Raw genomic sequence first — 26,804 nt, 5'->3', positions numbered from 1 at the left:
AGCTAACCCATTGTTATTGTGCTCAGGAAAGTAAGTGGTTATGAGTAGGTGAGACGGGGAGGAGACAAAGAATACAATGCCTACAGATGAAGAGGGAGAGGGGAACGACAAAGGGAACTATCTGAAACCTTACTGTCTGAGCCATTATTGAGGAATTGAGAGGACTCATCTGACCCCTGTAGAACTAATGAATTTTCAACAGCTGTCCATCTCTTAGGAGAATCCCTGGGAGTTATTTTAGACAGCTTCAACTTGGCTCTGTACCAAAAAGCCTGAGGATGGAGGGGTAAGAATAAGCTAGAAGAACCTACAGACACATGTCTTCTCCATCCCTTTTGTGGAAAAGACAATGGAAAGAAGTTCCTGTGCTTCCCATAGTAGCTAAAGGCTAATTCCTGAAAAACTTAGCAATGATTAATGTAACACTTTATGGAAACAGCATTCTCTAGTTAGCAGAAAAATACTAAATAGTAATCCAGGAGTCACTTGGTATTGAATATGATGACTTTATGCAGTGTTGTGACTCTGTTGTTTAGGATTTAGGTACAATGTCAAGGGTTCATCACCAACTTGGTTACGGACCCCCCCCCCCAAAATTAATGGAGGATCTGTAAAGTCAGAGAAGTCTGCTACAGCTGTAGTAGTCTGGCTCCTGATTTTGTCATCCGTCATTGTGCCCCCTCATCCTGCCCCCACAGGGTTCTGCAGCATTCTGTGGATGTGACAGAGGAGGACCGAGGGCCAAGCCGCAGCAACCGCATGGAAATGTCCATCTTTTACGTAGTTTACTTTGTGGTCTTTCCTTTCTTTTTTGTCAATATCTTCGTGGCTCTCATCATCATCACCTTCCAGGAGCAAGGAGACAAGATGATGGAAGAGTGCAGCCTGGAGAAGAATGAGGTAACCACGGGCAATCTGTGTCGAGGGACTGCGGGGCCTTCAGGAAAGGACCTGGAGCCTGTGGTTAAGAAAGAAGGCTGTTTTTCTGAATTTATTACGCAGTTATAGAGACAAGATGGAGACATTAATACCATTAAACACATTTTCTAAGCACTTTCTCTGTTTAAGGCCTAAATGTGAGTCACAGAGAACTAGAAGGTAGAACACAAGATGTTCAAGATGTATTCTACCTTAGATGCAACAGTCTGGAAAGAATAGATGCGCACCTCAGAGATAACATTAAGACATTTGCTTTCCTGACTATGGCCTTTGGGACATACATACTTTCTCTAAGGGTAGGGACTATGTCTTATGGCTGCTTTTCCAAGAACAAACATAGTTTTGGCAAAATGTAGGATTTCTTAGTTGGTTTTGTTGTTGCTTAACAATAGAACTGAACTAGAAACTGTTAGGGACTATAGGACTACATAGATACAGGTTGAACATCTCTAATCCAAAAATCCAAAAAAGTCCAAAATTCAAACATGTTTGCACAACATGCCACTACATATGGAAAATTCCACGTATGACACTTTGTTTTATGCAAAAGATTATTAAAAATATTATATAAAATTATTTTTAGTCTAACTGCATTAGGCATACATGAACTATGATTATTGGATTTTAACATGGGTCCCATTTTGAGATATCTTATGTACGAACAAGTATTACAAAATTGGGAGGCTATCTGAGATCTCACATACTTCTAGTGCTGTGTACCTGCTGATCAGTTATTCTGGCTAAAAGCATCAGGGAAGCCTTGTTATCTAAGTTTCCCAGCTACAGACTATGTGAGAAGTCTTTATTAATCACCAAGTTCTTACCTCATGTGACAGAAGACCTCCAATTCTGTGAACCTATTTAAAGTGAAGTCTTGCCTGTATTTTGGTCCAGATGATCCTTATTGCCATTTCTATGTTTGTGTAGCTCTACCCTTTTGTCCCCGTGCCACCCTCTCCTTCTAACCCCTTAACAGAGAGCCCACCCTGCGCATGGCGTGGGAGTCTGAGCCAAGACTAATGACTGTGACTTCTCTGCAGCGGGCTTGTATCGACTTTGCCATCAGCGCCAAACCGCTCACCCGCTATATGCCACAGAACAGGCACACCTTCCAGTACCGTGTGTGGCACTTCGTGGTGTCTCCGTCCTTTGAGTACACCATCATGGCCATGATTGCCTTGAACACTGTGGTGCTGATGATGAAGGTAAGAGGAGGGTGGACGCCAGTAACACTTTCCTCAGTCTAGCAACTGTGTGTACTCTGAGACACCAGGAAAGCCTTCCAAAGTGCCAGGCTGTTGCCTCTGATATTTTAACTGGACTCTGGGGCCCAAGGAGCCAAATGCAGTAAAGCATATAACAGTCCAGGAGTTTCCAAGATCCAGGGTAGTGATAAGAGTTAACCTCCAACAAGGATGGAAAATATCCATTCAACAACTTGGAGTCTAAAGGAGTGCCAGGATATTAAGAGAGTGTGATCTTATTTAATACTAAATAGTAAAGTACCCTCTACAAAATGTTTCTGCCCTGCACACCTCCATTTTAGGCAGACTGGTTGTTTTGCTATGGTGTAGTCTAGGTTGGTGGTGCATGGATTTGTATTTTGCTTCGTTTTGTCACACAGGATGTGAATTTTCCACTCTAGCATTCAACATTCATTTCCTCCCTTACGACACACCAAAGTACCCCACAAGCTCAAGTTGAGAGGTAGCTATCCTTGGTGACATGTATTACGCCCCCCTCTTCACTGTAAGATGCTGACTCTTTGTCTCTTCTTGTCCCACCCGGCAGTATTACTCTGCTCCCTGTACCTATGAGCTGGCCCTAAAGTACCTGAATATTGCCTTCACTATGGTGTTTTCCCTGGAATGTGTCCTGAAGATCATCGCTTTTGGCTTCTTGGTATGTCACTGAATCTATCCCAGCACTGGAAGTATCTGTTCTTCTTCTGGGTGCATTCCCAGCCTTTGTTGGAAGGTGGTAGCTACTGCCATTCCTGAAACGGTTCACACACCTGTCCCATAATTGAGAGATCATTTTGACTGCTCAATAAACTGCCATAGACATAGGACAATGTGTGAGGGCATTGGAGAAAGGGCAGGGAAACCAGCTCCCCGATTCCATGTTCATCTAACTATCCACTTGATACTGTTGAATCCTGACTGCAGCTCAGAGGTGGCCATCTTAGCATTACAGCTGCAATGTTTGTGTGGAAAGGACCAAAATAAAGTCTACACTAATAAACCTTGAGTGCTTATTTACTAGTAAAAGTATAAGAATTTTATGACTCAGATTAAAAATACCTGTCCCTTTAACCTCAGGTAAGAGCAAATAGTATCTTTTTATCTATTAGTTTTCCTCCCATGAGTAGCATGAAGAATAATTTATACCAATGAAAATAAATGCTCATTACTGATGCTTACAAAGGCCAATGACCTTAAAGGGATATGTGGGGAGCAGGGAGGATTCTGGAATTGGGTTTGGGAGGAATGGCAATGAGTTTTTCCAGTATGAGATCTCTGTTTACTTTTCCTCAATTACTAATTATAATTGTTTGGTGAATGTTTTGCATCTGTTCTCAAGAGTGTTAAGAAACCTGGCCCTTTGTTTCAGTGTCCTGTAAAAATGTAATCCCTCTGCTTCAGTGTGTGCTGAGAGTTCAGTAGGATGCTGACAAGCCCCCTTGACAGCTGCTTCACACTTACGTGGCTTGTGAGCTACCATTTCAAATTATATGTATGTATGGCTTTCCCTGCAAGAAGAAAACCTTGCTGCTGATCTGAATCAGTGTGTGTCTGCTAGCAGATTTACCAAGGACTCTGGGCGTGGTTTGATAGTTGTCAGTGTTGATTGTGGGGGTTGCTTTTGATCTGCTTCTGTTTCTTTGAAACACCATTGATTTGATTGTGTGGGGTGGAGAGTTGAAGGGAACCCTTTGCAGGAGGCTGCATTGTGGTTTACTTGATTCCCTTTTGAGTGTTTTGAGATTTGGAAAAATAAGGTAAAAAAGAAACTACCACCAACAACGATGCTTTTTGAAACAATCCAGTCCTGTGTAGGGTGAATTGGGAAAGAGTGAGACGCTGGAGCCACAGCAGGAAGGTTTCTCTGTGTATCTTGGTGGCCTGCATGTAGTACTGACAATGTCTGTGACTTAGCCTCCAATTACAAGTCTAATTATGGTGAAGGCTGAATATATACTCACAGGCTTAACCAGAGTCCTGCCTCCTTCCCACCCTCACCCCAGTTTTTATTCACAGTTTAGAGGCATTCACACTATAAAAGTCATTACTAGTCCCCATAAGTCTATACGTGATAAAATACTCTAGACGTTCAGAATGCCCCAGTGTGTACTGTATCTTTTCAATGACTGTGAAATCCACATGGCAGATGCCATTATAATTATTGCTATTATTATTTTGATTTTTAAGTGAGGCAGTTGAACTCCCGACAAATCGTATAACTTTTTAAAGATTACACAATAAAAGATACAAATGGAAAACAAGGTGGGGAAAAGAGAAGCAAACAAGAAGACAGAAAGAGGTAATCTAAGTCATGCAGCCTAGTAAGTTTCAAAGGCTGTGCATACTCACTTTATCGTCATGATAATTACATTAGATAGTTAATATTTTCTTGTTTTATGGATGAGTTGGAGCTCAGAATGGATGAAAACTTTGTCTGAGGTTTGTAAAAGGCAGAGCTAGGGTTCAAATCCTGGTCTTTCTAACTTCAAAGCTCATAATAACGAGGCAGTAATTCCCCCTGTATCTGCCAGAGATAAATTCTAAAATCCCCAGAACTGCCTGAAATTGCAGATTTCTGTTTATGTGTACAGCCATGCAACACTATTTGAGTGTAAATTCTTTTTTTTAGTGAATGTATTGTTAGGTGGTCTTAAGATCATAAAGTGTACATATGCAAACTAAGACTTCTATAACATTAGGCAATGTAATCATCTGAGGCTACCATTATATATGTAGTCTGTCATTAATAGAATGTCATTATGTGGTGCGTGACTGTAATTTCTCCTCATAATTTGAGAAATTTTACCTTTTTACCCCAAGGAAGCACTTTACCGTTTCTGTTTGGCATATCTGAATTGCCAGTACCAATAGTCTTATGTCTGGGACATTATTAAATAAATAAGGATTACTGAACTAAATCATTCTGGTAACACAACTGATCCCATACCAAGATAGAAAATATTTGATGAATAGGTAGATAGCATATGCAGCATGGACACACTGAACAAAATGGGAGATGACTCAGGTCCTTGGTGAGATGTTGTGAAATTTTATTATGCTACTCAGAAGTCCATGCAATTTAAAACTTGCAAATTATTTGTTTCTGGAATTTTCCATTTAATATTTTTGAATTGCAGGTAACTGAAATCATGAGAAATGAAATCACATATAAGAGGGGACTGTATTCTTTTCTACACAATATGATTTTATATTCCAATATGCTATTCTGCAAAGCATCCTCAACTCGAACTCAAGGCTTCCAGTCCTGTGAGCGAAGTAGTGTGTTTACCTTGAAATGGGGAATGGGAGAGCCCCGATAATTGAGGAATTTACTCTATCACCAATGAACTAAGGATTGTAATACAAACTGAGCTTCCTGCTAAAGCTGTTTGGAATTAAATTTTTCTAAGCCTCAGTTTCCTCATACAGAAAATTAAGATTATAAAGGACCTAAATGTCTTTTTTTAAGGAACCAAGTCCAAGGTCTATGTTCATGTGAGCCTAAGAGATGGACACATAATCTTCTGTGATTAAGTGGACTGTTACCTGCTTGATGGATTTTCTAGGTCCTTTATGTCTCGTTTTTCTCCTTCAATCCCACTTATTTTACTACAGCTTCATTGTCTTTTTAATCGTTTCACTTTTCAAAAAGTATATAAACAGAAAGAGAGGAAAATGAAGTCCATTCATCACTTGAAAAGGCTCAATGGAGTTAGAAAGTTGTGACATGTCTGTGACATTTAGTCACATAATTTGTATGAATTTTGATTTTGCTGAAAATCAGAGCTATAATTTTATAGGGTTGCTTGATGTGATATACATAATTTAAAAGTTGTATAATGGTGGCTGTCTTGGTTACTTTTTCCTTGTTGCTGGGACAAAATATCCAACACCCAAAATGAAGGAAGGAACAGTTTATTTAGCTCACTGTTTGTGGAGGTTTCAGTCCATTATCAGCTGGTTCAGAAGCAGTCTAGTGTGGCACCAGGCTTAACACCTCAAGGCAGCAGCCAGCAAAAACAGCCAGAGCAAAAGAAGTAGGGGAGGAGAGCAAGCCTCTTCTCCTCCCTTATATTGTACACGGGCTACACTCTTCTCCAGGGCAGGTGTAGCACTCACAAAATCTCTGTGCCTTTCTCTTGCACAAGATGAGGATGTTTACAAAGCAAGGACTCTGGCTCCCTGCTGAGTCTTTCAGTTCTAAACTTTTCAAGTTGGCACAGTGTATCGACCATAACTATAATTTTTAAGGTCACTTGATGTGATATGCATAATTTAAAAGTTGTGTAATGGTGGTGATGGTTTTATAGCTGTGTACTTATCCCCCAAATCACCAAGATGTCTACGTTGCATGTCTACAGCTTTTTATTTATAAAAAATGCTACAGTAAAAATAAATCTCTAAAAAATAAAAATTTATAAAAACTTATGTATGAGTTTTTCAGTGACAGTTTCAAAAACAAAGTCTTTGAATAGTGATGGAACTACTTTCTAAATGAGAAATTCCCAAATTAGTAAAGGAGAAATGGAATTTCTGGTTAGAAATGGAAAATTAAAGCCGAGGTTAAAATGAACTTGTGCATGAATTGACAAGTTTTAATTTCAAGTGACAAAGTTATGTAATGAAAGATGTCTTTTCTTTTCTTTCCTTACATTTTTTTTCTTTTCCTTTTTCTATTGTTCCTATGACTGAACTCACTTGGCAGAACTATTTCCGAGATACCTGGAATATTTTTGACTTCATCACTGTGATTGGCAGTATCACAGAAATTATCCTGACAGACAGCAAGGTGAATGTCTTTAAACTTGGCTCTGGAGTAAGCATTTTAAAAAGTCCTCTACTCAATAGGTTCATTTGTATCCCACCAAACTGAATATGTCACCCTCCAAGTGTTGGGAGTTCATTTCCTGGCTCCCAAGCATTAGCCAGAGAATGCTAACTGAAACAGATCTGAATCACATGGAAGCCTTTGTTTCACCTGCATGACTTAAATCTCAGATATCTAATGGGAAACGTAAAGTAATACAGGGTTTTGGAAGAAAGCTAGCATACACAGTATTCTGTTAGAGTCTCAAGAGACACTGTATCTTTGCTTTCAGAGTTCATAGGCCTGAATTATTTCTCTAAATTTGCTTATCCTAAAGAACATTTTGGCAAGCTCATTGTAATACTCTTTGAATATAGAAGGGCCATGATGTGTTTCAGGGATTACTGTATCAGCTCTTTTGGAGTGTAAGTGTAGATTTTAGACTGCATGATAGAGACCAGGGAGGCCAGTTTTGTGTTCTGTGTCCAGAAAAACCCTGCTTGCCTTCTGCTGGGAATAGAATTGATAAGCATGCGAAAGCTAAGACGCACATGCTGGCCAGCCCATCTGTTGGAGTTGGGGTTAACAAAGAAAGACAGAGACTGTGTTCTATTTTGTGATCTGAATGAGAAATAAATATACAAATAACTAGTGCTTAGATTTTTCTAAATGACCATAATGTCACTAATTACATGTTTCCTTTTGGTCCACCAGCTGGTGAACACTAGTGGTTTCAATATGAGCTTTCTGAAGCTCTTCCGAGCTGCCCGTCTCATAAAGCTTCTGCGTCAGGGCTATACCATACGTATTTTGCTTTGGACCTTTGTGCAGTCCTTCAAGGTAAGATGCGCCAGGAAGTCTTCTCTGAGGATTGAGATGGCTCTGTGGAACCAACAGCACAGCAGGCAGCTCTGTGTAGCATCACTGGTGCTTCCATCCCTTCACCTCTGGGAAAGTGAAGCTTGTAAAATGGACGTTTGTGATGGAAGCATTCAGGGAGTGCAGTGGGGCTTAATTACAGCCTGGCTTGCTCAGATTTAGAATGAATCTCATTCTGTAAAAGCACCTTGACTTTGTATCTCAGGTCAGAAGGCAAGGTGCATGCTTTAGGAAGTGTACTTCCTACTGGGCTGTTCCTGATTGCCTCAAGCAATCCTATCCATGCAAAGAGCCAGCTACCTGCAGTCTGATGTCCTCTGCATTTGCAAGGGCTTGTCATGATTTTATTTCATGTAACAGTTTCTCAGGGGACTCTTTCAGCTGTATTTCATAGCAAGCTGATTCATGCTCAGTCCCTCTGTGTCTTCATCAGTGTCTATTTCCCAAATCACTGATTGTGTGATAAGCTAATGATAACTTCTGTGTCCTACAAATAGGAATGCCTGGGCAAGCTAATACAGTAAGTTTCTTTTAAATAGTCATGGTGCATACAGAGGTGTAGATATAATAAATATAAATTAAAATCAATACCTGAGGCTCGATGGCAGAGTTTTCCAATAAAAGGACTTATTTAAATATCTTGGAGCTCTAGTAACTATCCTAAATTAGTTATTTTTAAGGTTTTGGATGTCTAAGTATTGTTTAAACGCTTTTTTCCTCTCATGAAAATTTTTTTCAATGAATATGTTTAAAAATAAATTCGATGACATTAAATGATTTGAAGATGAGAAATCATGAACTCACCAAGTTTTCTTTATTTTAATTATTTATATACTTTCATTAGAAATTAAATGGCAGGAGACAAGCCAGTGAGTTCATGGTTTGTCATCGTTTGGAAAGGGCGTTTAGCCAATATCATCATTGCTTGTTTCTTCATCAAGTACTTCAGAGTTTGAGAAGTGAGACCACTGTGAGCATGATCAGCCTCCTACAAGCAGCCTTGACATTTCCCTCCTCTCCAGAATAATTATTCAGTATGATAACTCCAGAAAGGCCTCACCTCAATGAAAACTATTTTTCAAAGGAAGAGGACAGAGGAAAAAGCTAAAAACTTAGCAAAAAGTTACCATCTGAGGCTCAGGTGAATTTGAATTGAGAATAGGAAAGACTAGATGCTTTTAAAGCTGTTTTATTTTTTAAATTGTTTTAAGAGGACTGTGCAATAAATGTCAGTTGTTATCCTCTTAAGAAATGTTATCCTGTCATTTTATAACGTTCACCAAGTCTCTCTGAAACTATGTATCATGGAGGTTAAAGGAAATCATGAGTTCACCAAGTTTTCTTTAACTATTTATGTACTTTCAAATTAAACTGAAGGAGACCAGCCAGCGAATTCATGGCTTGTCATCATTTGGGAAGGGAGTTTAGCCGACATCATCATTACTAATTCTTCACTCAGACACTGCTGACCAAATGATTAGTTTATTCCAGTGAATAGAACAGAAAACAGCAAGACAAGTGACTGTTAGAGGGGACACTAACACACAGGTGCTTTCTTTTCAGAACAGTTCTGAGACTCTGTGTAGAAGTTCCTTAAAGTCAGATTAGCAAAGGCTACTTCTACAAACACAAAGCAGAAAGCAGCACAATATGAATGGCGTTGTGCTGTTGACTCTGCAGATGCTCACCCCGTCTGAAAGTCATCCAGTTCCCCTCTCTTCCCTCACTGTGCGTGGCATGACAAGAGAGGAGAACAGATGGAGTCTTTGGTGTTCTCACCAAAGCTGGGGGTTGGAAAAGGGGACAGAGCCTGGAGACTCTGAGCGGAGAAGGTAGACCGAGGACAGGAAGCCAGGATGGAAGGCAGCAGCACTGCAGGTGGTGAGCAATGCTGCCTCCTTACTTCCAGGCTTCAGCTGCAGGGTCTCCCCTCACGGAAACACACCATTCCTTTCCTGCAGCCTTTCCCAGGCAGCCAAGGAAGCCCCCTGCCTTTCCTCCCCTTCACTTGCCCCACCCCATGTTGAAAGGCTGTTATCCCAAAGTGACAGTAGGCATATATGCATACTGCAGAACTTCATGCCTCATGGCTTTGTGGCAAAGTTTTGTTGTGGTTTACGCCTAAGAAGCTTTTGAGATTTTTCCATGCAACGTAATGAAACCTTGAAGAGAGGGTGGCTTAAGCACTGAACAATGTCTCGTCAGAAGATAAAAGAACTTCCTAGGAATAGACAAACAAGTGAGACCCCAGTCATTTCACTTTGCTCCCAGACTCTCCACGAAGGGTTTCACACTGGGTGTAGGAGTGGGAAGGAGAAATACAAGGATGTGAAAGCCAAAGCTGGATTCTTGGCTGTATAATTTGCATCACAGTTGCTCAGATTATTAATCTTCTGCATGCCAAATGAGATAAATACTGAGCCCAGAAAGTTTTCCAAGCTTTCCTTGGAGATATGGGCTACATTTCTGGATGAGTGAATATTCTTCACACAAAGTAAATTATAAACTTCTCTGGCCAGCTGTTTACATATCTGTCAAAGGATATGGGCATCTGAAAAAGTACTACACCAAAAACAGAGTGGCCTCAGGGAGCAGAGTCCCATTCCTCTGTGTAAACTACCTAAGGGCAAGAGTTCCTGCCAGTGACCACAGGTTGTTGACCATAGAAGCTGCCTCCTTTTGATTAATAATCTTCTCTCTACTTTCCTTCTAGGCCCTTCCCTATGTCTGCCTCTTGATTGCCATGCTTTTTTTCATTTATGCCATCATTGGGATGCAGGTGAGCCAGTCGTCGGGCCCAGTGGGGGAAAGTATTACTTAGCCCTTCTCTGGTTTAGCAACCTGAACATGCAAGACTGAGGATACGTTGCACTGTTTCTTGCCTAAGGGTGCTCTCCTGAGGTCTTACTGCTGTGTGACCTTGATAACTTCCTGGATGCAGTGGTTCTCCAGATTTTCAGGGTGGCCTATACTGTGACTTCATCTGAGATTGTCAGATCATGGTGTTGACTTATAAACAGCTGTGCTTCTGTGGACACAACATAAGAACTAAAGTAAATATGACACCATTGTTCTTTCTCAGAGAAATCTCTAAGGAGACTGGAGGGGGTGTATAATTCATTTATCAGGATCTCTGATATTTGGACTGGACCTAAAAGAAGATTCTATGTTTATTCTCATGCATGCAATGATATCAAATATATCTGGATTGAGTTCTGACTAACCTTTTGTGAAGACTCAGCACTGTAAACAGCTCATAGAGTTCCTGGCAGACTGCCCATCCTAAGGAGACCCAGGGGCCACTTTCCAGCTAATTCCCCTCTTACAGGGCTGTATATCATTGTTATGGGCACCCTCTCCCCTTTCAGACTTGAGAATTAGATTAAGATCCTACCATGGATATTTATTCAGGTTGGTAGAGGCCTATAGAGCCAGAAGAGGCCAAAAGCTCTTTCAAGGACAGTGGACATTTGTGGTAGGTGAACTTCCATGTAAACGAGCAACACCACACATCCCACAGACCTGTCTTACTGGATACACAGGCTTTCTGCTCATTTTAGAGGGCTCATTCTTTGGCTTGCAGATATCATGACTAAACCTCAGCAAAGAACTTCAGCAGACAGTCTTCTGCAGCCGGGCAGTCTGGCTGCCTTTAGACTGCCAGCTGCCTGCTCAGTGGTGTCTGCCACCTGGAGTCACAGCTCCATCTTCTAAGCTTTCACCTTATCAGCCCTTTCCAGAGCATCTCCAAATCCCCCTTCTTTTTACCCCTCTCTCCTTGCCTGCATGTCTTAGTTTTGTCCTTCCTCTAACTCCATTACTAGAAAGTTTTGTTCTCCAAAAATGTCAGTATGTCAAGTACCAAAATTTGTGAGACTTGATTAAGAAGCAGTGGGCATTCCATTAGGAATTAATGACAGTGTCAGCAGTGTTGAATTTCTAATAAAGTTTAGACTGACTTGATAACTTCTATTAAGTCCTTCTTTCCAATCCTGAATTTGATCTCAGAATTGAAATATTCTTCAAAAGTCAAATACAGACTTGATTAAGTTAAGTTCTGTTTGGCCATGTTCAAAGTAATTCTTACCCCTTTTCATTCTCAAGCAATGTAAAGTAGAATAACACATCTCAATTCTAACCTACTACTGATAATGCCAGTAACAATGATAATGCTATTTACTATTATTTGAATTCCTTGGTGTGCCAGACAGTACTAAAAGCATACATATATGCATGTATGTAGATGAATAGATAGATAGATAAGAATATAAAAAGAAAGCATGAGTGTAAAACGTGCAGTTAATGTATTCAGAAGTGATGTGATGCTTAGTATGGTTAAGTAGGTTAAATATATGCAAAATCTTAGATTTTATGTGGAAGAGCTGAGATTTGAACTTGGTTCTGTCTGTTCCATGTTCTTACCTATATACCATCTCTCATATCACCAGATAGGCAAGTGCAAGTGCTTCTTTGGTCCTTTAGTAGGAGATAGGAGCTGTTTGGTATCAAAATCATCATCTTCCCAATAACCTTTACACATCTTTCCAAAATATAAAAGTACTTGCAGCTACCTGAATGCCATTTCTGCTGTAACTTACCTTTAGTTGACAGTCCCTATCCTGGTTCAAGACAGAGAACCAGCACCATGCACAAGCTTGTGCTTGTTAATGAAGAGAATGTGCCCAATACAATCACCACAAACAGAGAGATCGATACAAATACAAAGACAAAAAAATCAGACGTTTGGAGAGACCTAAGCAGCAAATGAATGTATCCATGAGAAGAACTTTATTCTAGACATTCAAGGCTTGTTGGAAAAAGAGAACTTTGCAGAAAACTCTGAAGATGAAAGGAAGGAGTAACTTGCTACATATGGGAAGAAATATGAAGAGTTATAGTTGTTAGAAGTAAAGTTTCCAGCTTCAGTTCTGCCACTGACCAGCTGTTTGAATTTAATCAAGTCATTGAATCTCTCTGGGCCTTAACTCCTTTACCAATACAGTGGTGGAGTTAGTTAGATATCATCACAGGTCCTTTCTAGTTCTCCAGTTTTGTGATTCCAAGTGAAAATGGATTTAAGCTTATATTCTCATTAACTTTTCTGAAATACTCTGCCTCTCTCTTCCATACCCCTTTGAAGTAGCAGATTTGGGTTAGTGACAAAGACTTTGAGAAAAGCTGAAAAGAAGTAAAAAGAAATTCTAAAGACCACCATATAAATAAACATGAATTTTTGACTTGAAAATTATCGTAGGCAATAATCAAAATAGCTGTAATTTCTTTGTTGTACGTATTCTGTACCAAAAATAACAATGTACCCTTCATGTAGTTTGTGATTCGGTGGTGTTTCAGAAAACCATAATCAGGACAACTAATGATGGCTGTCTGAATGTCATAGGGAGAAAACATATGGGCATTGTGTATATGTCTTAAATCAGGGATAAGTCATGAGTTCTTAGCCAAGATGTGAAAAGAAAGAAAAGAAAATGAGATTTGAACAGGACAAGAACACATCGTGTTCTAGTGGAGTCCCCAGAACTGGAGTCGATTGCTTGAGTGGGATATTTTGAATGCAGTTATTGTATTCATTTCTTGAGGGTCTTTATCTTTTTATCCTCTTTCCATTCTTTCCTCTGCTACCACCTCCATTCTCCCTGCAAGACAAATAATAATATTTGGGTTTTGAAAAACAGTGTTGAGAACAAATTCCCAAAGCAGGTGTCAGTGGGAGTTACTTGAGCAAAATAGCTAGGGGGGGAGATGGTTCCTCAATTGCACATTCTAAAAACTGTTCGGGGGAAGATGTGTTCCAGTTAGCATATTTTGGATAAACTGAATATGCTCAGTGTAGGATGAAAATTATCTCAAATGGCTGCTAAAATGACCCAGGAAGCCTGCCAATGTGCCAACCCTGGCTTATGAGAACAGATGTGGGTATTCGAAACATGGTTGGAGGAGGAGAACATATATGTAAAAGCACTCTTCTCTTTGAGGGGACCTGGGGTGATCATGATTCCAAGACATATTGTGAAAAGCAATTTAAAAACTTAAAGTCCAGCTTCTCACTTTTTACTTAAAAATTATCATTGGAAGTTCATCACTACTTAACTGTAGGTAAAGTTCTCTTGAGCGTTTCCTCCTTTTCATGTGAATTTCCGTAATAGCCACAGTCAGCAGCAGCTTAGTAAACCTCTCTCTGTAGCTAGATACTCTCATTTTCTTTTTCCAAATATCCACTTATCCTGACTTTCTCTGTCCTGTTGTACTGGGTTTGTTTTAGCTTCCACACAAATGGCCACTTTTGGATGGGTGCATGTGTGCGTACAGACATGTGCATGTCCATTTGCATTAGATAACTGTCAAATCAACATTCTGAAATTGAGATTCTGAATATAAAGCAATCTAAGGAAGATAGGGATGCTTTATCCAATCTTATCTAAACTACTTGCAAATTCCAGGGCAGCATCTGCCCAAACTATAAATATCATCTTCAGCAAATACAGATTTGTTCTCATCATGACCACCAGAGACAGGAAGAGAAGGGTGAGTCCTTCCCTCCACCTCTGTTAGGGGATAATGTTTTTACAAATGTTTGCGTACCATGGTGACAGGTACCATGGAAATAAAAAGACTAAATTAGGTGCAGGAGAATCTATGTATAAGCAGAAGGATGTTAAAAGATCTTGAAATCTATGCTATGCCTGGGCCTTAATAACACCAGTGCCTTTTGAGGTACTGCTACACTGAGGAAATAATTAGTCCTTATCAGGCTAAAAGCATAGATAGTGTTCATCAGCTCTCTGGGTATGTGTCATCTCATCAGGAAGTCATGCGTGTAGCTTTATTAGCCTGCCTGTGCATCTAATGATCATATGCTGGACACAACCCACAGCTCAATATTGCTCACTGCTTTTTCTTGTTTTTCCCCCAGGTATTCGGAAACATCAAATTGGATGAGGAGAGTCACATCAACCGGCACAACAATTTCCGGAGTTTCTTTGGGTCCCTCATGTTACTCTTCAGGTACTCGGATGTGAAACTATCCCAGCTAGAGTGCTGTTGGTGAGAGAGAAACTTGTTCAGCCTCTTCTCCCCATTTCTCCTCATCTCTTTGTCCTGCTTCTTCTGCTTCTATCAGAATAGGCAGTGAAGAGGGCACAGTTACTTTTTGTCTAACTGCCATATGATATGAGAAAGTTCATCAATCTCTTTGATACAGAAGTTAATTTGCAGATTTCAGCTTCAACACATGCTCTAGAAATCTGGAAATGATATCAAGGACAATTTCTTGTAGGCTAAATTCCATTTAAGAGCTCAAACCTCATTTTATGTGGAGATCTAGAGTTCCCGCTTTCTCTACCACAGTCAGCAGAGATTCCCCCACTACCTGGAGAAGTGGTGGGTGGATGGAGGAACCGATGAGAAATTCCATTGGCATTCTCTGTCTCTGCATGGAAAGCACTAGAAGGGTCAACAGGGTGAGAAGGGAACCTGTAGGACCTGTGGTAAAAGAAAGGATGGTTGAATTGGGAAAGAGCACAAAGGATAAGGTAGGACGTGCAGACCTGCTCCTTCTAACCAAAGTGTCTTTCGGGTTCAGGAGTGCCACAGGTGAGGCCTGGCAGGAGATTATGCTGTCATGCCTTGGAGAGAAAGGCTGCGAGCCTGACACCACTGCACCATCTGGGCAGACTGAGAATGAGCGCTGTGGCACTGACCTGGCCTACGTGTACTTTGTTTCCTTCATCTTCTTCTGCTCCTTCTTGGTAAGCAGCATTGTGTTCTTGCTGCAGCTGTAGCCTGCATCACCCTAACTCTGTACCAGGCCCACTGACAAACAGACAAGAGAAACTCCCTTCTGTGTGTGTTCATGTCCTTTTCCTTCCATCTCCCACACCCTCTCCCTATTGCATTGCAACCCATGGGAAGAGGAAGGGCCCTCTCCATGCCTCCTGCAGGGAACTTCCAGAGGCCAGGATGCTCCTGACTCCTGTCAGGACTCCTGTCATGACTTCCACTGGTCGAGAAAAGTATTTGCTGGTTCTAGGGAAGAGCTGTTATGAGAAGAGAGGAGGAGTTCAGTGTAGTTTAATGGGGAGAACCCTGAGCTTCATGCTGTCTCTTGGTGACCCAGAGTAAGTATGTTCTTTTTTGTACCTCAGGTATTCTGTCTTATAGCTAGGGATAAGAACATCTTGCCTCTCTTTTGGACATTTTTTATCTGTTTGAGAAAAGATTCCTTCAAAACACAAGATGATAGGATTAATAAGTGAAGAACGATGATACCATATAATAGATGTGGTTTTATCCTGACTTGTAGTGCCATTGCATTTGATGACAGCTGACCGTCTTGATGGTGCGAAAGGGTATGGTTGCTTTGGGTGTTAGTAAAAGTGTATGGAGCGTTTCCACTTAGAAAGGGATGAGAAGCCCTTTCTAGTTCTTTCTTTTGGAGAAAGCATGAATTAGCACACTAGTGCCCAGAAATTTCTACCTTGTACGTCAAACAGTGATAAACAGAATACATAGATGAGGTGCTACCAGATCAATAAAAGGATCATTATGATATTTCTGTCTATGCTGGCAGCCCTCAGCTCAGCTTCACTGCTAATGCTGCTGGCTGTACAAAAGTCTAAATTAAAACAGTATTGCTGCTGAAAAGTGGTAGGTGATAGGGCTGTGAATCGGAGAAGTGAGTCGACTGTCTCATGTCTAGGCATTTCTACCTCTTCAAAGTGATCTCAAAGACGTGGAAACCTCCCACAGTCTAGTTCTTCAGTTTTGGGAGGGGTTTGCATGTAGACAAGTGTGGGGCACAAGTAATTGCTTCAGGGAGTGAACTAGCTGGAGACTAAGGGAGAGCCCTTTGCAGTATTGGCTGCTTTGCTGTATGAACCATGGCCAACCATAGTTCCATGTATGAACATGTTCCCTTGTGTAGCTTCCTTGAAATGAGAGAGAAAGCAACTTGATAATAAGCATATTGTATGTACGTGTGTTTCAATACACTTCCTTCTGATGAATGTGAAACACTTTTTTGGTAGAAAAAGAATGCAAAATAGTCTCTTGTTTGCATATCGGGAAGCAGAATGTCAGTGAAAATAACTGAAAGAAAACTTAGAATGATGATACTAATTGGTGTTTAAAGGTTATTTATTCACATCTTGAGCACATTTTTGCTGAGTAGCTTTTAAAAGACTGGCTCCAAGCTAGGCACTATGGTAGAACTATCAAAAAAGGTACCAGCTTATAATATAGCAGTACTTACAAGGGTCAAACAGAGCAGAAAGAACAGCATGTAGACATCTCAGTTTTCTTCTTACATAGTTTAAATGTTTAATAATAAAAGAAACCAAAGATATAACTGCAAAGTTAATTAGGTACTACAAAGGTACTTTTAGAACTTTGAGGGTTAGAACTTTTAGAACTTTTAGGGTGCTGCATAATTCACATTCATGTTATTTTTAATGAGGCTATATTCAGTATGAAATGATCTGCTCTCAACCCTTTATTTTCCATAAAACTGGCTTTGTGACCTTGGACAAGTCACACAGCTTCTTATCTCAGACCAACCACTCTGTGGAGATTTAATGATGTCCTATGAGATGCCAAACCATGTGCTGGGAGCTAAAAATCCAAAAGTGAATTAGAAGCACTTGTTTCCTTGAAGGGCTAATGGTAATTAAACCTGTCTCACAAAGAGGTAGAGGGAGCTTAAAAACAAACCATAGGTGTGAATGCATGTAGCACACTGTTAAAAGACTATACAAATGTGAAGCAATAAACAATGCTAATAGTTTGTGTTAACATTTATAATAGATACCCTAAAATGAGAGTAAAAGTAATATGTGGATACATGGAAAATCTGTTATAACCCAGGCAGAGATTAAATAATTTCATAGTGGCTCTCATTTCAGTGACAGGCATAAAGGCCCATGTTAGGAGTAGGTTCAGCAGCATGAAATAGAACTCCCCAAATAACACCATTGTAACCAAGAAGGGCAATGATTTTCCTCTCATGTCAACAAATTCTAAAAGGAGGTTCTCAGGCTCATGATAGCTCCACAGATTTGTTAGGACTTTTGAGTCATTCCTGCATCATCTTTGGGATGTGTCTCTCACCCTCATGGTAATAAAGACAGGTGACCTCCAGCAAGTCATTTGTGTTCTAGGCAAAGGGTGGGAAACATAGAGAGAGAGGTAGAGAGATACAGAGAGACAGAGAGAAGGAAACACTAGCTACGATAATGTAACCAACACTCCATGTGGAGAAGAGTCCCAATTATGTCCTTATCTTGTATTCTTGTCTGCATGACTGGTTCCTCCAAGCATCCAGGCCTTTAACCTGGGATCTACAACAGAGACTCCTGTTCCCTCATCTTCCCAACCACTTTGTCTCTATGAAGCAAGATTTTAAATTACAAGTGTTGGAAAGCCCAACTAGATCTACTCTAAGCAAGGTGGGATTTTTATAAGCTCATGTCAGTGAGGAATCTCAGGGCAGGGCAGGCTTAAGCAAGGGGCTTATTGGGATCAGCTTTCTCTATATAGATCACCTTCACATTCTTCTATATGAATTCAGTTTTTAACTACCCTACCTCCGGGCACCCAGATGGTCTTAGCAGCGCTACACTTCACATCCTCACATATGCATGAGCAACAAGGAAGGGCAAGTCTTTTACCCAGTACCGTTTTATTGGTTCTGATTCAGTCACTAATCATTGCTATCTAAGAAAATGGGATCTGAAGACTTCCTGGGAGCCTGGGTCATAGCATGGTGCCCCAGTGAGCCACACTAACTGTAAATAAGCAAAAACCTGCACCAGAAGTATAGTCAATACATGCTTAGTGCCCTTGAAACAGAACAACAGCCCCGTGGTCAAGTCATGTCCATCACAACTTCATTAACGCTCTAATCCCGTCTTTAGGCCTTTCTTGCCTCTGGCTTGGTCCAGGAACAATTCTCCCCTCTCAGTCTCCTGTCCACCCTCTGTGCTATTACCAATGGTTCTTTCCAAATGCATATGTTCCATGATCTGTCTTCTGTGTAAACCCTTTACAGAATAGCCTAGACCAGAGATCTGCAAACTACAGCCCAGGGGCCAAATCTAATTTGCCACAGTTTTTCATGGCCTGTGAGCTAGCAATAGATTTTACATTCTTAAATGGCAATGAGGGAAAAAAGGATAAATAATATTTCATGGTATGTGGAAATTATATGAAATTCAAATTTCAGTGTTCAGAAACAAAGCTTTCTTGCAACATAGCTATGCTCATTTGCATATACACTGTCTGCATTTGCATATACAGTGTCTGCCTGGTCCTACAGCAACAGAGATGAATAGTTGTGGCAGAGACAGTACAAGCCAAAAGGTCCCCAGTATATGTTATCTGACCGTGTTGCTAATCTTGGTCTAGACTCTGGCATGACTAAGAAGATGCTTCTGTGATTCAACACTTGGCCCCAGCTTCTCTGCTGTCCCTACTGTTCCCCCTGTGACCCTTGCCCCTGCATACTTCTGTGCTCTGTCATCCATGCTCTCTCCTCCTCCTTCTTTTATACCTGTCCTGTCTGTTAAATAGGACCTTGTCTATCAGGACTCAGCTCAAGAATCAGCCTTCTGCTAGAGTTTTTCTTCCGAATTTGTAACATTTGTATGCTTTCAATATATCACAATGTCTTCTAAATACTGCACACAGTATTAAGAAGGCCCAAGTGATTACATGTAGTGAAGGCCTTGCATGCTTTAAGCACGAGCCAGGAATGGGAAATGTTCTCTGGACGTGGGAATGTAAGCTCTTTTTTATCTCACACTTCAGCACTCGAGTCTCAAGTGTGCCGTAAAGATTGGATGAAAAACCACAGGGGAGGACAGAGTCTAGAAGCCCCTCCAGATCAGTAAACAGCCAGTCTTCAGCAGTCGGCTCTTCCCTCACTGAGTCACCTCACGAGCTCTCTTTGAGCCCCTCTGTGGAGCATCGGAGAGCAAAGGAGGCAGCACAGGGAAGGTTGCTTGCTGGCCTTGACTTTCTCTAGACTTCGAGAATGTTGAAGCTGCTGCTCTCTCTCTGCTACCATGAAAACAATGAAGTAAATTGAACAGATAATGCAAGTCGAGTGTTTTCCAAATGTGAAGTGGCATAGAAAAAGGAAATCACAATGCTCACACAATGAAATGTTCGGTACTAAAGCGGTGCTTTAGCTAGAAGCTTCAGCCTTAGGAACTTTGGAAGTCTTTTATTTGCTCGGATGCCTGTTCTGTTCCCTGAGCGCTCCTTTACACTGCCCACCCCCTGACCGCTCTTTTCCCCTCTGTCCTTAGATGCTCAACCTGTTTGTGGCTGTCATCATGGACAACTTTGAGTACCTGACTCGGGATTCCTCCATCTTGGGGCCTCACCACTTGGACGAGTTTGTCCGTGTCTGGGCAGAATATGACAGAGCAGCATGGTGCGTAAGCCTGTGGGACACCCAGAGATCAAATGGCTCTGGCGTTCTTGGGGAAGAGGGTGGAATTGGACCCACCCCAATTCTCACCTGTTGCACAAGGATAGGTCACTCCTCTTGGTTGTGCCTGTGGAAGAATCTCTGGTACCAACCCCGTCATCAAAATCTTACCTCTTTTGCTTCCCTTACCCTCGTTTTCCTTCTGTCACAGACTTTCCCCTTTCTTTATCAGTCTCATCACACGGTCTTCACCTTGGATCATTTGGATTCACTCCCAGAGCAGCTTCCAGTAATCTCTTTCTTATTTTCCTTCCAATGTTAGTGGATTCTCTTGAGTCACCAGAGGGTTTGACAAGGGTTTTCTGGGCCAGTGGACACCTGGCCACCATGCTTAGTAATATTAGTGTTTTATCTTCTTCATCTGTCTCAGCAGGTACCTTTTGAATATAACTCGAGATTCTATTTTTAAAACGAAGCAAAATGTTCTTACAACTCTTCCCCTAAACACTTGCCGATTTTATCACATGGAACTGAATTAAACAGCAGGAAATGGCAGCGACCATACCTTTGTTATCTCCTTTATCCCCAAAGGTCTGAAGTGATGTACCTTCTGGTGTTTAAAGCAGGGGTTAGCAAACTACTGCCTATGAGTTAAATCTGACACACTGTCTGATTTTGCAAATAAAGTTTTATTAGACTACGGCTACAACCATTCATTTATATATTATATATGGCTCTTTCACACTTCAAGAGAGACCTGAGTAGTTTTAACAAAGATAGTTCAAGTCCTTCAACTTGATAATACTACTTGAAGTACTTCATTGTCAAAGGTTTTACTGTTGAAAAAGTTTGCTGACCCCTATTTCAAAACAAAGGCAGAATTTTGGTCCTTATGGTTGAGGATAGATTGAGAGTTGTATGAATGATTTCTCTAAAGAAACAATTCTGACCCATCTTAGTTTTGGGGTCTTAACTCACCATTCTGTTCATTTTGGTTCCCCTCCGAAAATACTACAAGAAATCTCATTCTTCACAGGAATGGACCATGTTGCTTCCACCTGGAGCCCTCTTTATAATCTGAAATGCTTCCCAAAAATCTATCCTCCTGTGAGGCAATTGAATTCTGGGCTGAATGAATAAACCAGAATTCTTCTAACCCACTACAATTATTTACAACTGAGAGCTCAGAGTTATTTAAATTCACTCTTGTTACAATGGCTAACAGCCTTTTACTTTCTAGACACATTTTTAGATAGCTGTAAGGAAGCAGCAAGCAATATGTTCTACAACACACCCAGGCCTGCATTTCATCAGTTCAGTAACCTTGGATGAATCACTTTTCTGAGCTTCTGCATCTGTGGAGCAGTGATAATGATACTTTCCTACCTTAAAGGATGATTGTGTGGGTACTATTATGTCATACATGCAATTAGTATTGCAACTGACAATAACCACATGAGAATGCAACTTGGAAAGAAGGCAAATGAGCATCTGGAAAGCATGGATGGCCGTGGGATTGGGAGCTTAGAGATTCACCTAAGAGAAGCCACCTGCGAGCAAAGGCAGTCGTTTTCATCTAGCCTTGTTCACCTAGCTTTCCTGGTTCTTAGAAACCTGAGATTCTTGTGGGTTTGCATTACCTTAGGATCCAAATGCCATGTGTGGTAAACATGCTGCTCCTCACTCAGGCCAGTTCCACAAGGACCAATCATGATGCCCAGACACAGGAATTAAGCAAAGAGAGCAAAAAGCAAAGGAGAACCTCTTCTGTCTACTTGGAATATCACCGTGTAACTGCTGGCTAGAATTTCATTTGCTTTCTCAGTGGTAAAAGGAAGGTGGCAGGACACCAGGATAGTGAGTCAATGTCTTCTAAACAAGGACTATACAAATCATAGAACACCATTATATATCCACTAATAAGTCACCTATTTCCTAACCTCACCAAGAAGCAAACTAGAAGAACATGGATAAAGTTACCTTCCCTGAAGAGCTGCAAGCTGTGAAGGTACTGGTGAGCTGCTATCCTGGAGAATAGAAAGAATCGGCACTCAAATCAAGAGAAGGCTAGAAAGGGTGAAGATGGAGCGAGGCACTCGCCTTGATGTAGCTGTCAGTGAGGACTAGATGTTCAGCAGTGGAGACAACTTATTTACAATTTTCAGTGAAAACATTATCTGTTTCAGGCCTGCAGATTCCTGGGCATGGATCCCTTGTTCTGAACCCTGGAGTGAAAATGCTTTGGCCACTGAAAACTCATCAATATTTCATTCTACACCTTCCACAGGAAGCTAGAAATCTCTAGCAGGCTCTTAGGAAATGGGATTGGTAAGAGAGGTCACAGTTTTTCTGGAATCCTGGCAGGGTCCATGTTGGATATTGGGTGGCAGGAATGGGGCTAGGAGAATACTTCTGGGTTCTCTCTCAGCCTGCTTTCTGGACAAGGATGCAAGCAGATTCGCTCTGAAGGAAGAAGAGCTTGCCCAAGCTGAATTCATAAAATCTGTCACCGAGGGAATTGAGGCCATGTTAATTCTGTCATGCCAACTGGGCTCCTTGCTGATTAGCCTAATGGGAAATTTGTCACTTACAGTCTGCAGAAAGACATTGATTTCCCATTTCTCCTGAGAGGCAATCTGAGTAACTGGCTGGAGTCAGTGTCTGTGAAGAGCAAACAGTTTCATTGTCTACTCTATGGCAGGCCAGTATAGTGCTGGACAGTGGTCATGGGCTCACTGGCGATCTTTGTTCTTAGAATTCTTGCTAAAGTCAGGGATGTGGATGCTTCTAGCAGGTGTGGATGAGATAGGTATCAGGGTGTTCCTCCTGAGAATACTGGGGCAGTACAGTTTGGCAAGATGATCATTCTCCAAGGACTTGCTGTTTGGCTTTGCCAGGCGCAAACAAAGAAGCTGCTCTTACTTCTTCCAGCCCGTTTTAGGGAGAAGCTCTCATTTCTTTCCCATCCTTCTCTGAATATCCTATTAACCCACCTCTGCTTCCTTTACAGCGGCAGGATCCCGTATAAGGATATGTACAAATTAGTGCGGGTGATCTCGCCTCCTCTGGGCCTGGGAGAGAACTGCCCCTACAGGGTGGCTTGCAAGGTTTGCCTCCCAGCCCCCAGTCCTGCCCTCGGTGGGATGCCACATCAACCCCTCCTCTCCGTCCTCTGCTCCACCACCACTGTGCCACATGAGGGGACCTTCATGTTGCTTTCCTTTGAGTTTAAAGAGGTCCAAACCCTTCCAGAACCAGCAGCTGTTAACAGAAAGCAGGGCACATTTTGTGAGAAAGCCAGAACAGAGTTAAAGATGTAATATAAAAGTTAATTTGATCTATTCCACTTTTCTTCACAAGAACACACTCACATATGTGTGTACCCACACACGCACACACATAATCTAGTCCATCTTAGTCTGTACATTTAATCAGAGGATCCTCTCCCTCCTCCAGAGAATGCAATAATCTTTTTAATCCAGTAGGGTTCTGCTTCCCATCATTGGAGACAGAGGAGCTCCATTTTAGCTATTGACATCATTATCCCACGTATAAAGAATCACAATATGATTCTAGTCATCTTCACCTCTGCCCAGCCTCCCAGGCCTGGTAGTTTGGCCACAAGTGACTATAAGAGGTGTAGGTCAGAGAAGAAGTGAAACAATAGGGTAACAGGCAAGAGTATGTAAAAGAGGCATAGTTCAAGAGATGTGTTGGAGAATGTGCTAGCACTCAAGAGTCCGGGATGGCATCAGTAGAGGACAAAGACTACCAAGCAGATTCCTTGCCTTAGAGTCTTGCCATTATGGTTGAGAGGGGGCAGTCATAATTGCCAAGTCTCTTTTTGTTGGTTAGATCAAGGACATTGTTCAGGGGCACATAAGAATTTCTTTCCCAACTCTGCCATATTGTGGGAAACTTCTGTGTTGAATGGCTCTACCAAGCCCGCATCTAAGGATGTACCTGCTAGACAAAGAGCCCTCTCCTGGTGCCACAGGAGGGAAGTGTGGGCTCCTTGTGGCATAACACTGTCCAGGTGGCTGGAAGAAGACATAGGCTCAGGAAGGACACCTGCCTGGGCAATGGAGAGAGCTGATTTGCGTGGTCACACGGTGATTCCATACTCAGGAGGCTGAACAGCTGCCTCTGCTGAGACTCTTTAAACTCCACCCTGGTGAAACCTGCAGCCGCATGTGGGAGAGCTGGGGAGGGTAGCATGGCATGCAAGATGCTCTTCCTCCTGGTTTAGTTTCTTCTGTCCCCAGCATACCATCGACCTGGTGCATGCTGGGGAATAAAGAGCACTGTTGTCCACAGAGCCAGGTGGAAGCAACGGGCCGACTCTTATCAGACAAGCAACCTCAGCTCACTACTTTTGAAGCCAGCTGCCGCCGCCTTCTGCTACACACACACCAGAGGGGGATACACGATGTTCTGCCTGTGGGTTTAGGGGAAGAGTGAGGTCTGATTCTCAGGCCAGTGCCCCAATCCCAGCTGGGACCAGAAATTCCTACCCACGGTTGGAGCACCGTCTATCCGGTTTATACCGCTCGTGCACAGCCCTGGGAATTGAAAATTAGTTTGTGTCCTACTGGGCATACACGAAGGAAGCAGGAAAGTGAGGGTAATACTCACCAAGAACCCAATCAATGCCTCCTGACAGTGTCAGAGGGACCAAAGGTTGCAACCTCCTTTCCCGGGTCTGTGTGGGGCGTGATATAAATCCATACCAGGATGGAGTCACATGTATGATTTGCCTTGATTAACAGGTTTCCTATTCTTTTCCTGTTTGTCCATTTTGTTTTGTTTTTCTTCTCCTATTTTCTGTATTATTTATTTTGTTTTGGCTCTCTGGGAATGCCTGTTTTCCTTCCTACCTGTCTGCATCCTTCCCCCAATTTCCTTCTCCTTCCCCTGCCACCCCTCCTGCCCTGTCCCCATCCTGACTTACCACTCCCCCATGAGCAGTGGCCGCATCCATTACACTGAGATGTATGAAATGCTGACTCTCATGTCACCACCGCTAGGCCTCGGCAAGAGATGTCCCTCCAAAGTGGCATATAAGGTAGACCACCCCTTCCTTTGTTCTGGGCTAGAGACCAGCAGGAAATGGGATCCAGTCATGGGGAGGCCCGCACATGGGAGGAAGCCATGCTGTGGGGGTGGAGGAGGGAATAAGGAAAAAGGAAATGATCAGACCAGAGGGTCAGAAAGGTTCACCAAGTCCCTAAAGGTCACAGGAATGGTTTGTAGTGTTGTTCACCGCGGGGCTTTTTCTGTGTCACTCTGTGTTTTTGTAAGCGTGTGGCTTTTTGTGAGTGGATTCCTGGAAAGGCACTTTAATGGTGCGTTTCCTTCTAGAGGAGGCAGAGTGGTGGCCAAGGCTTTAGTATATATGGGGAAGAAGGAAGCCTCCAACCAAACAGCTATCAGAGATTATTTGAAAAGAAACACCTTCACTCAGATAAATTAGGGAAATAATGCGCAAATTCCTATAAACGTGGTTCCAGAAGAAATTTTGAGGAGAGAAGAAAACTCTTTAACAAATTTCTTTCCCCATGGCATAAAAAAGGAATAAGGACAAAAGGGGAATGTATCCTGGATTTCATGATAAGTTGAGGAATGCAGCTTTCCTCCCCACTTGCCTGATTATCCAGTTCTCTTGGAAATACTCTCAAGAGAAAAGGCTCTGATTTGGCACAAATTGCATTCAGGATTACCTGTCCCTCCTAGCCCGGCACAGGTGTGGCCCTCATACTCACAGAAGTATGGTACAGTAGGAGTCACCTGCTATTCAGTTGCTCGTAGTTTTAGGGCCTGCATTTTTCCTCACCCATTATTAATAATTGCTGATAATTCCCTTCTGGTGGTTAGGTGATCCAGAATTGAGAGCACTTTCATTCACTTAGGAATACATCATGGTTATATTGCCACTTCTTTGGGCATTTAGAAAGTAGGAGAGATGGAACTCAGATACCAACAAGAAACTACACTTACATCCTGAGAGATCACATCCGTGGAATCACTCTAGGCAAGGTGTTCCAGTTGCATATCAGAGACCTTGCCTTGCAAGAGATACCATACTTACTCCCTGCCCGGCTGGTGGTTCTGCCAGAGGCCATTCACCTGCTTCCTCCAAATTGTGCTGCTCCAGAGAGCATTTCCCCGGACCGTGGCCATTTAGACACTTTCATCTCACCCCAGCATACGGCTTCTTATGCACAGCTTACAGGCTTATATCCCTTTTACTCATGATGGCCACATCCAAAAGCACCAGGTGGTAGAATATAGCCCTGAATTCTTTGCAGTTCTGGGATAAAACTTGGTGGGAGAACTGGATAAGGGATCGGGAAGAAAGGTAAAGAATTCCAAAAGCAAGATACTCTCTGGAAAGTGGATTTGGCCATTTCAGTTGGATCCCTTCCTCTGGGTGAAGGGAACAGGGCCTGCCCACTCTGCTCCTGCCTGTGCCCCCTTTTCTCACTCT

At 42.0% G+C, this 26,804-nt stretch overlaps 1 protein-coding gene across 3 annotated transcripts in view; it reads left to right on the top strand.

The window, feature by feature from the left end:
• Cacna1e (calcium voltage-gated channel subunit alpha1 E) overlaps positions 1–26,804 on the top strand; it is a 479,237-nt gene that overhangs the window by 430,239 nt on the left and 22,194 nt on the right. For 2 of the 3 annotated variants that reach the window (XM_063240090.1, XM_063240088.1), the window contains 10 exons: positions 699–900; positions 1,980–2,144; positions 2,731–2,841; positions 6,889–6,972; positions 7,705–7,830; positions 10,583–10,648; positions 14,801–14,892; positions 15,470–15,635; positions 20,193–20,320; positions 23,328–23,424. In XM_063240090.1, coding sequence (XP_063096160.1) covers positions 699–900; positions 1,980–2,144; positions 2,731–2,841; positions 6,889–6,972; positions 7,705–7,830; positions 10,583–10,648; positions 14,801–14,892; positions 15,470–15,635; positions 20,193–20,320; positions 23,328–23,424 — 1,237 coding nt within the window. Of the gene's footprint in view, positions 1–698; positions 901–1,979; positions 2,145–2,730; positions 2,842–6,888; positions 6,973–7,704; positions 7,831–10,582; positions 10,649–14,800; positions 14,893–15,469; positions 15,636–20,192; positions 20,321–23,327; positions 23,425–25,285; positions 25,383–26,804 lie in introns of all 3 variants that reach the window. The other variant, XM_063240089.1, reaches the window with a different exon arrangement.

Source organism: Cavia porcellus, unplaced genomic scaffold (genome assembly GCF_034190915.1).
Source record: "Cavia porcellus strain 051 isolate PalLab524CR breed Dunkin Hartley unplaced genomic scaffold, mCavPor4.1 scaffold_29, whole genome shotgun sequence".
In the NCBI taxonomy this organism is placed as follows: domain Eukaryota; kingdom Metazoa; phylum Chordata; class Mammalia; order Rodentia; family Caviidae; genus Cavia; species Cavia porcellus.
Note: the sequence above shows the minus strand (reverse complement) of the source record. Positions and strands in the feature narration are given on the sequence as shown.